The sequence below is a fragment of the Cavia porcellus genome, unplaced genomic scaffold, assembly GCF_034190915.1.
Source record: "Cavia porcellus strain 051 isolate PalLab524CR breed Dunkin Hartley unplaced genomic scaffold, mCavPor4.1 scaffold_14, whole genome shotgun sequence".
Lineage (NCBI taxonomy): Eukaryota > Metazoa > Chordata > Mammalia > Rodentia > Caviidae > Cavia > Cavia porcellus.
This window is the reverse complement of record NW_026947497.1, coordinates 38,792,440-38,803,651: the sequence shown is the minus strand read 5'-3', so window position 1 is coordinate 38,803,651 and position 11,212 is coordinate 38,792,440. Positions and strand designations below refer to the sequence as shown.

At 42.6% G+C, this 11,212-nt stretch overlaps 1 protein-coding gene across 1 annotated transcript; it reads left to right on the top strand.

Annotated features, from left to right (window-relative positions):
* The first annotated feature begins 373 nt into the window (after positions 1 to 373).
* On the top strand, positions 374 to 9,417 carry Lrat (lecithin retinol acyltransferase). Its single transcript, XM_003476847.4, has 2 exons — positions 374 to 1,167; positions 5,413 to 9,417. The coding sequence occupies exons 1-2, from the start codon at positions 628 to 630 to the stop codon at positions 5,563 to 5,565; spliced, it is 693 nt and encodes a 230-aa protein (XP_003476895.1). The 5' UTR covers positions 374 to 627; the 3' UTR covers positions 5,566 to 9,417.
* Positions 9,418 to 11,212: the final 1,795 nt, after the last annotated feature.

Here is an 11,212-nt window from a genome sequence, read left to right as displayed (position 1 = left end):
AAGGCGGCCCGGGCGCGCGCACCTGGCGGAGTAAAAGCGAACTCTGGAGTAAGCCGAGGTCTCCGCGGGCGTCGGCTGGCCTCCGAAATCTCGCCCGAGGGCGGGGACTTCGTCATCCAGTGTCCGGCGGCGGCTGCTGAGAGGCCCGCGGAGCCTGGTCTCCAGGGCGGGTCGGAACCCCGGCGGGAGCGCGAGCCGGCGTGGAACCCCGGCGGCTTCCTTCCACGGCGCGCACGGCCCACGGCCTCCGCGGAGCTCGGCGCCGTCTGCAGGCGCCCAATGGGCGACGCGCCGGGTGCGTGACGGCCCCGACCCCGCCCCCGTGACGGCAATAAAACCCGAGGCAGGCGGCCCCGGGCCTGCCGCGCGGCTCTGCGCCCGCACGCTTCTCCAGGGCGCTCCCTTGCGGCTCCGGCGAGCGCGTCCCTCGGCGCCAGTGGCAGCCGCTCCTCTTTCCCCGGTCCCCTTTCCTGCTATCTCCGGGTTCCGCCGTCTCCGTACCCCGCGGTGCGGGGCCCTGGCCTGCAGGTGAGAAGAGGCGCCCACCGCTGACCTCCGAGCTCACTTTGCAGCCGGGCTCGGGGCAGCGCGGCGACCCCGCTCCGGAGCGCCTCTGTGCCCCGCAGGATGAAGAACCCGATGCTGGAGGCGGTGTCCTTACTGCTGGAGAAGCTGCTCTTCATCTCCAATTTAAAACTTTTCAGCCTGGGCTCCCCGGACGGAGACAAAAGGAGCAACCGATTCTACGAGGTCAGTTCTTTCCTCCGCGGTGACGTGCTGGAGGTGCCCCGGACCCACCTGACCCACTACGGCATCTACCTGGGCAACAACCGTGTCGCCCACCTAATGCCTGACATTTTGCTGGCCCTGCCCGCCAACAAGAAGCGCACCCAGAAAGTGGTGTCTAACAAGCGTCTCATCTTGGGCGTCATCGTCAAAGTGGCCAGCATCCGCGTGGACACAGTGGAGGACTTCGCCTACGGAGCCGACGTCCTGGTCAATCACCTGGACGAGTCCCTCCAGAAGAAGGCGCTGCTCAATGAGGAGGTGGCGCAGAGGGCGGAGGAGCGGCTGGGCTTGTGCCCCTACAGCCTGCTGTGGAACAATTGTGAGCACTTTGTGACCTACTGCAGATATGGCACCGCGGTCAGCCCCCAGGCCGACAAGGTACCACTCCTGGGTCCGGAGGCGGTGGGTTCGGTGGGGACACCCCTTTCAGCCCCTGATGTGTTCCTTGGGAGCGAGAGATTTTCCTCTTGGACACCTTCCACACCACTTCCGTGCAATTCTCACAAGTTCTGATGTAACTAAGGGAGGCCAAGTAGGTCAATAAAAGGCGATGTACTTTACAGGGTTATCTCTAAATGCACCGCGAAAGGGTGCGGCTGTGCAGGGTGGCCTCCTGTGATTCCACAGCTGCCCAGTTATTGCTGCAGAAGTCATCAGGAATCCACACACGACCAGTGCAGATGACAAAGGGCAGGAAATCTGCGGCAGTGTGCCTGCGACTCTTCCCAAGAACTGCAATTAGAAAGAAGATGTTCATTGTTTTTATTTAATCGTTAATATTTTTTAAAGTGTGCCTTTAAAGTGGGAAAATATACTGCTTTCTCCCCCCTGTAAACTGCATAGCGTGAGTTCCCTTTGTTAGTCTAAACTATCAAAATTCCCCGTAGGCAGACAGCTCCAGTACATCCCCTCTTCCCTGGTCTGCTTTGGAGAGGCCTTTGCCTTGACATCTGAGTTCTTTTCTAGGCTGGCTTTCATTCCATAGTGATTTCCTTGGGAAGCACCCTTTACCCATTTTCCCCAGCGATAGGTTAGACTGTAAGGTCCTCAGAGACCAAAACTATTGATTTGCAAGAAGGACCCTGAACCGTTAGAAGGTAATTTTTAAGAGTTCTTAGAAAAAGAAAGTATTAAAATTCTAAGGTTCTTAAATGAGCTACAAATACAAAGAGAAAAAAAAGGTTCTTGCGTTTTGAAGCCTCTTCATCTTTAAAAAGTGAACCTGTTAAGCTCGCAACTCCGTTTGCAACTGGAAACTTTTGAAACCTTCAATATAGCTTTTAAAAAAGTGTTAATATTCATGTTTCCTAATGGAAACCAGGGTAATCACACAGTGAGCTTTACTGTTGCTTTTCATGATTAGATAGTTTTTGGGCAAAAATTATGAGTCCATATAGTCATGTTTTACATCTTAGATTTTAATTACTGCACGTCTTGACTCATTTTTTGACCTATATGGGAAAAATCTTCCTCCTCCATGGTAGAGCATGCAAGTATTATGTTTTTATTCATTGGTACATGAAACTTCATATACATTTTTATAGAGGCAAAATAGACTCAATTTGTGAATTCTTTTCCAAGCAAAATACAAATACAGTTAGAGCATTGTGCAGAGACTCAAGAATTACAGCCCAAACCCAAGCCTGTTTAGAAAGGAACTCCCTCACATTAACAAACTCTGCCTCTAGAAGTGTACAAAAGGAAACACTTCAGATTTACTTAGGAACCAAGCAAATTATTTCTCTGCGGAAAAAAGTTTTTCTCTGCAGTAATTAGGAGTTACCCCATACTGAAACACATGTAGTGCTGTATTATATATTTCTACCAAAAAAACACTACGAGTGCTTTTGAAAGATAGTAAAACACTTAATTTTCACTAATAACTAATTAAAGTTTTCCATACGTGGAAACTTTGTTGGATTTTACATCAGGGAAGTGTTTTAATTATTACTGCTACGTAGCACCTCTTGAGAAGCTGAGTTTTTGTCTCACTTTGATTGGTCTAACAAACAAACTGGCCCCAGACTAGATTTCCAGAGTGGGGAAAGTCTCCATCCTAAATTTTCTAATTGTAAGAACTGCTTTTTTGAACATGTCCTGAGAGAAGTAGGTCATGAATCCTGAAGGACAGTTTCTACTTTTCAGAGTGCAGTGTTGGATCTGATCGGACTCCTGTGATCTCTGTATCAATAGCTACTGCCATCTTAAAAGTTACAAAACCTCTCAAGTTACAATGCTTCTCTCAGGAAAACCTCACACTTGGTTTGAAAAGGATTTGGAAAAGAACCTTTTATTCTTTGCAATAATGCTCCCTCTCTCTTTTTTTCTTACAGGTTTAAAATGTTAAGAGATTTTTATATTGTCTTTTGTATTTTGTAAATTATGAATCCCTTTTGACACAATGGCTATTTTTGTGCACTTTTTCTACTACAGTTTTTTCTTTTCTCTGACTTTGCTCATATTGCTTTTTGTTGCCAAAATGAATTCCAGTCCCTCTTTATTTTTGGGGAGTTCAGTGCTCACAAGACACCTGGAACTGTCCCACATCTAGAAATGCCTCCTAGGCAGATGGCCAGCTGAACAAGAAAGGGACGTTAGGAAGAAAAGCTTCCTAAGGAAAGCTTTTTAGCGAAGGAGGAGAGTCCAATAAGAATGATTCTTACTTTGCCTTCATTATGAAATAATCCGAGAGAAGGTAAAATACGCACAGCTACATCAGGACAACTCACTCATCTACCTGGATGCACCGCTGCCCTGAAAACTTCACTTAGTTTGATAATCATTGCTCCCAGGATGGGTATTTGTTCCTTGGTGTCTTATTAGTTTAGGAGACAAATCAGATATCTGTGCTATAAACAGACCAATATTTGGATAACTGACTGTTTCACACTTGTGCTTCACACTTGTTTGTGCTAAAGCATGAATACAGATGACCGAACAGTGAAATCTGTGTGGTTAAATGAGTCATGCAACCTTTAATGGCATTTCATAAGAAATGGAATTTTAGGCAATCCCACTGTTAAGGGAACATCATCATAGAATGAATCTACACTGACGACAATCTTCTGGGCTTATCATTTCATGTATTTCAGTTGTTTACTACAGTGTCATTACAAGCCACACAACTATATTGAATTTGTTTATTTTATCTAGTAAGAATTTAGAAACCTCAGCTGAGTGAGAGGCTGAGGCAGGAAGACCACTGAGTAGTTCAGGGTCTGCCTGGACAACATAGTGAAGCCTCATCTCTTCAAAGGGAAGAGGAGTGGAGAAGAGGGGAGAGGAGAGGAGAGGAGAGGACAGGAGGGGAGGGGAGAGGACAGAAGAGGAGAGGACAGGAGGAGAGAGCAGAGGAGGAGAGGAAGAGAGGAGAGGACAGGACAGGACAGGACAGGAAAGTTGCAAAATTACCTTTCAGTACTGCATATATAATTGTAGGAAACCCTAAAAGCATATACAATTCAGTGTGCTAGAAAAGCTGTTTAAATGTAGTGTGAATAGCAAAATTCATATAAAAATGGCAATTGATGTAAATTTTTGCAGCGAAGGTAACTGAGGTAGAGATAACTGTCAACACATCGAACAATGACAAGGACCTCAGTGCCTTATGTTTATGCAGCATGTAGACTACAAAGCAGGCTTCTGCATAAAAGACCTCACTGGCTCTTCACGAACGCCTCAGAATTACATGAGGGTAGCCCGAGGAGGCCTTGCAAGGGGCTTAGTTGAGGTCACATAGTCAAGAGAGATGGATCCGGGACACTCAAACGGGACCTGTCCCTTTCAAGTTAAAGTTATTTTACTAAGAAAAAGTTACGCCGAAGAATGCCTTTGTCAGGGGTAAAAAGATATTTATCTTTTTTGTCCAGTAGCCAATTATGTGTCTCAAAATTGAAAGTGATTTCATTTAGATGGGAATAGGATATGACCACATCTAATTCATTTAGATGGGAATAGGATATGACCACAAAGCAAAACTGATGCCATACTTTTAGAATTTTGAGAATTATACAAAAGGTATCATTGTTATCACCAGTTTTTAGAACGATAAGGTAGAAGAATTGAGTTCACCAATAATCAGAGGCTAAATTCCATTTTTGCAATTCAAGATTAGAGACCCATTTTATATATAATTTTAGAATAGGCTATTGGGGTAGCTAATTTAACGGTATGTATGCATGTATGTATTTATTTGTCTTTTGAGACAAAGTTTCATTATGTAGTTCAGGCTGGCTGTGAACTCACTTTGTAGCCTAGGCTAGTCTCTCTCGGATTGACAGCGATCTGGTCTTCCTGCTTTAGTTTCTCAAGGGCTGGGATTGCAGGCATGTACCACCACACCTGGCCTTCAGGTTGTTTTTAACTTTAATCCTAAATAACTTTTATGTGGTTACATCCCACCATTGTCCGTAAAATTCTGTATTTACAAAGGTAACTGCCCTTATTAACCTCATTACCTAAAACATCATTTCAGGTGCTATGGGACCTAGAATCAAGAAGCTGGACTCAGAAAACCTTCCTAACAGACAGAAAATAACTAAGAAAACTGTTTTGCTGTTTGCTCTGTGTGGTTCTTTTTAGGTTCATTCAGCTTTCCTAATATTCTTAACTTTTGTCTTCCAGTTTTGTGAGTACGTGAAGATAATTATTCGTGATCAGAGAAGTGTTCTTGCCTCAGCCGTCTTAGGACTGGTGTCCATAGTCTGCATGGGTCTGGCATCGTTTGTTACCTTTCCTGCAATTCTTATACCCTTCTGCTTATGGATGTCTGGGTAACTCATCTACCCATGTCAACGTGTTCGCATTCTATGTACAAATGTGTTTATATTTATAGAGCACAAATCACTATAAATATTGCTGAGAAAAATGTGACCTGTAAACTGTGTTCTGAATAATAATGTGGTTAAAAATCACATAAAGTGCTTACCATGTAAGACCAAGAACAAAAGATTTCTAATCTCATCAAACACCCTTCAGCCCTCAGAAACGTGACAACTTGTGACAGAATTCAGCAATATAGGACAATCACGTGAGGTGGTAGCCATAGGAAATTTATTTGTGTATTTTTAATTTTCTTTCCCTGTAATCATTCTTCCGTATTCTATCAGGCCCAGATTTGAAGATTGCAAGACTTAATAAGATTGCTCACTTTATTGTAAGTTTATTTTGCTTTATTGAAAGACATATTAAACCAAAAACATTTTCCTCATTCAGATGAAAACATGTTGGATTAGCAAAACCAAAACAAAAGTAAAAAAAAATTACCAAAACTCAATTTGTTTTTTTCACATATCACCTGTACTCCCCAGTAAATCAAGAATATTGTATTTTCATTATATGAAACTAATATTGGCAAAGTTAAGGTTTGATGAAAAAGTAACTGACCAGAAAGTGTAGAAATCTGTGCTTTCCTGCAGCAATCACTACTATTGTGTATCTAGTCACTATTTATATTTGAACATTATACTTACAAGGAGACCTGGCATTTGTTAATTTTTTGCCTTTTATGCACCCTTTTGGCTAAAACACTGAGGAATAAATGGATATAGGACTGAAGTACTTTGAGTATCTGCTGTACATGGGTGTATCAAATGAATATGCAGATACTCACATCCACATAGGTTGAAAGACAAATTAAGTTTGATTTTCCTCGCTTTATTTTACTAGTACGATTATTACAGAGCATGCCTTGAAGTGAATATAAACACAAGTCCCATCTGTTTTCTTGTTCCTTGTCATCCGCAGATATATGTCATTGCAAGGGTTACATTTAAAGTGTTTACTAATGCCCTGCATAATTTCTTAAAGCCCTTACATTTGCTTTGTGGTCAGCTTTCTGCATTTCGTTTATGGACATAGCTTATGTGTTTAGTAGGATGGATACTACAATAGCAGTGTCTGAAACCCAAATGAGTAGGAACCAAAAGAAATTGCTGTTTTTATGTGTGTTAGTCCTGCCAAGTTGATTTCACTGTGGCTGTTAAGATACAAGAGTTGAGAGGCAGCAGTGATAAAACAAGCTATCCAGTACTTCTGTCAAATTACTAAATTCTGAAAATTAAGCCACAAGCTAGACTTGCATTTTGACCATTAAAAATGTTTTAGTAACAGAATCATGAAACAGTCATATGAGTGGTATTGAGAGGGTGAGGTCTAGCAGCCAGTGATCTGATCAGAGCAAATTTAAAGAGCAGATTTTAGTTAGCCTAGGTTTATCACAACAAATTCAGTGGCAGTGTGATAATAATTAAACTTTGCCTTCACTTATTCAGCTTACATATTTATTTAAATAGCCTAAATAACTGAAGCATTGAATGGCATCACCAAAGAATACAGATGCTCTATGGCCCTACTTCTGCTGTCTAAAATTACGTAGAATCTAGATTGGATTTGTAAAAGCAACCACTGTGAGAAGTGCTGTGCTCTGGAAGCCTGAGGCGGGAGGACTCAAGTTCAAGCCTAAGGTGGGCAACTTAGTGACTTAGAAGATCCTGTCTCAAAATAAAAATGGAAAAGAAACAGTAGGAACGTAACTCAGTGTGAAGGCCTAGAGTTCAGTCCCTGGTGGTGCATGTGGGTGTGCACACGTGCATGAGGGAGCACACACAAAAATACACTCGCAAAAGAGAATCATTGTGTTAGTGATTTTTCACTTCTACTTGTAGCAATTGTTTAAATAAATTCTTTTTTTTTTTTTTTTTTGGTAGTAGGGATCAAACTCAGGACCTTGCTTTTGCCAGGCAGGCACTTAGCTATATCCCTGGCCTGAGCTATATTCTGGGCATCATTTCTTAAATGCAGGGTTCTTATAAATAATTAACTTTTTTGCATCTTTAGTATTGCAGTCAGAAAAAATAAAGGCTCCCCAAAACTCTTGAAATGAAGCCTGTGTCCAAAGATTATAGTATCTCATTAAATGTCAAGAAAATTCTTAGGGTTATAGTGAACAAAGATCGGTTCATCATTTGAGTGGTCCTGCTTTGCTAGCCACTAACTGGCTGCAATTTCATGCTTTAGAATTAGTACTGGTTTTTTTTGCTTGGCTACAGTACAGCGTATATACACACAGGAATAGAAGGGAAGGAGCAGGTGAGTCTGCCTGAAGGGCTGCAGACGTGGTACTTGAAGGAAGTGTGGAGCTGGGAAATAGCACAATACTGCATGGTGTGCTCACCTGGATGTGGGAAAGGGAAGCAGGCACAAACTTTTACTCACTGAACACCAGAGTGTAGGGTAAATGGTGGATTTTCTTGTGATCAGATTGATTAATTGCTTACAAGGTAGAAAGAAGCACCCCTCCCTGACTGTAGTTATGAAGAAACCCCTTGTAAGATACGGGTACCCCAACTTGAGGCAGTTGGTAGATTTCTCTGGACGTCATCAGTTAAGTTTCATCCTTAGGGTCCTGCAAATCTCTTATCTCTTCGTATTTCTCTTCTAACTTGTGCAGTGATAACCAAGGAATGTCTGCCAAAGCTTTTGTTGCTTTTTTAATTTTTCTCTGTAGTTGCAGGCTGAAAGGACCAGCTGGGCTAAGATGAGTTATGCAGGTGTGAAGTGTCAGGTGTTGGGCAGGTGTTAGGGATGGACAAAGGTATGAGATGTGAACCTCTTCCTTTGGGCTCAGGACCAAGGAGACAGATCTGTTACAACCTTCTGCAGTTAACATCTGAACTGAGCATGGTTAGTTATTAACTGATCTGCCGAAATTATCTGGACTGTGTACTGAGGCTTGAAAGGTGGGGGTGTATTCTCTAGGAGACAGATTTGGGGCAGGATATTCCATGCACTGGGGTTGGCATGGGCAAAGCATGAAACTCCACATAACCTACATAGCCAATGAGGTGCTCCACTACAGGAGGCTGCCAAGGACATTCAGGAAATGCATGGGGCTCAAGGGCCAGAGCACCGCAAGGTTGTGAGCAGAGATGAGAATAAAGTCAAAGTGGTGCAACTCCCTGTAGACCGTGTGATCTGGACTCTGAACAGGCAGTAGAGATTTGTGATACAATAAAGTGACTCTGAAAAACTATAGTGGAAGGATAAGGGGACCCTGGGGCAAGGCTGGATCAAAGGACCAATTCAAAGACTTACTTAAGATCCTCAATCTTCAAATAAGGGTCGCTAATTGTGATGGTAGAAAGCAGACACATTAAAGAAGTACCAATAGACTGTAGCCACATGCATTCATTGGACTCATGATTAATTCTGGGTGGGATGTTAGAGAAGAGTCTTGCATGCTTTGTTCCTACAAACCGTTGATTTTTGCAAAGTAAATTAACTTGATGGTTATATGTATTGGTTGCCCCTCATCTCTGCTCTGCTAGATAGGTTTTTTCCTAAGGGCAAGCAAGTGTGGATTTATTTAAAAATTGTCTTCAGAATACAGACGCAGTACCTTTATTCCTTTTCATATTGTTAATGTCAAGTATCACAAAATGTTTTCCTACAGCAAGTTCTAGCAATGGCAAAAGTCTTTTGTTATAGATGAGAAGCCCATGAGGAATGGTGGCCAATCTTTGTCTCACATGAATGATCTCATTAGAGAGTTTTACCCTGCCTTGATTGTCAGCTAAACTAATTACATATTTGATAAATATGTGTGTTGAATAAAACCAGTTTTACATATTGTTCTCTCTCGTCTTTGAATTTGAAATACAGAAAAGTAGATCACAAATACTTTTTGACCATGGTAGCCTGAATAATATCACCTTTCCGAGTTTCCTTTACTGTTTCTTAAAAATAGTTTCCTATGTTTGAAACTAAAACTTTCTATGAATCTGTCTTTTGCCTGATAGAGTTAAGACTTTATCATTGTGTAATGAAAAGAAAATACTGAACTTATAAATACAAATGAGTTAGGTTTTTTGCATTTATATTTTAACCAATATGGTAACTGTTTACAGTCAGGGATATGCAAGGTAAACAGGCTAAGTGTCTTGATCAGGATCTGTAGTCAGCAATGTAATGTTAGGTAGGACTTGAGCCTGGGTATTTTTATTCCAAATGCCGCAGTCTATGTACTGCCCTATTTGTGACCAACCAAGTAAAGAGAATCATTAATTTCTTTCTAAAGTCACACTGCTATATTTAGCCAATAGTCATTGGGCATAAAGAGGCAACGTATTACTTGACTAATTTTACCTGTGACATTTTGGCTACCAATTTTAAGTTCCATAAATTGTAAGAGATAAGATCTTCATTTCTCATGCAGAGGGTGGTGGTGGTGTGGAAGGATGAGACATTCCCTGACCCAGGAACCTGAAAAGCAAGACACAACTGATGTCTGGTTTGAGTTTTGTGTCCGCTGTGGGCTGAATGTTTACACCGCTCCACCCCATGTTCAATACCTAATTCTTAATGTGATGACATTTGGAAATGTAAGTGACTTTAGTGACATCATGCAGGTGGTGTCTGTTATGATGAGATTAGATTCCTAATCACAAGTGAAGGAGGCCAGAGCATTCCCCCCTCTCTCCCTCTCCTCTGTTCTCCTCCAACCTTTCCTCCCCCCCCTCCCTTTTTCCTCCCTCACTCTTTCCCTCTGTCTCTTCCTCCCTTCTCCAGTGCAAATGCTGCAGTCTTCAAGCCAGCAAGAGTCCTATTAGGAAGGCAATTTGTACAGAACCAGATCTTGTCTTTCCAGTCTCTGGGACAGTAAGAAATAAAACATGGTTTTTGTCGCCTACACTGACTGAGCATCTGTGCAGGTTGTGCCCAGGTATCCTGGGTACCGCTGTGCTCAGCAGTCCACTGGTGAGGACCGTGTGGGGTTCATGACCTAGGGCTATGGGGAAGAAATGACAGTGAAATGCTGCTTCCGGGGCTGGGGATTTAGCTCAGCGGCATAAGCGCCTGCCTTGCAAGCAGGCAGTCATGAGTGGATCCCTGGTACCGATAAAAAGGAAAAAGACCAAAAAAAAAAAAAAAAAAAAATGCTGCTTCTACAGCAACTTCCTTTTAGGAAGTAGCATTGCATCAGATGTTAAGTAAAAACAAAAGCCCATAGTCCAATGACAGGTACATTCTTCTAACACACAGATCCTTAACCTGCACCTGTTGGTATTTGGCACTTAGGCCCTAGGATGACACCTGAACAATTCACATTCCAAATTACAGCGAGGAACTGGGGAGCTGAGATGTCAGGGTGGCAATTGGGCCAGTTCAGTTTGTCAACAGTGGGGAATGTGCGGTCTCTTTGAGGTCTCCAGGTCCATTACGGTGACAGGCAGGGTTACAAATTAAAAGTCATTAGTCACATTTGTGATGTGTGTCTCAGTTGAAGTCTGTCTTAGCCATTTTTAAAGTGTGAACAGCCTATACTGTCCTACAGTTCTAAACTCCCGCACAGATTTCAGCACTCAAGGGCAAAGAATGCCCTACAGTCCTCAGTGATGCTCTTGGGAAGCCATGGTCAAGTGCA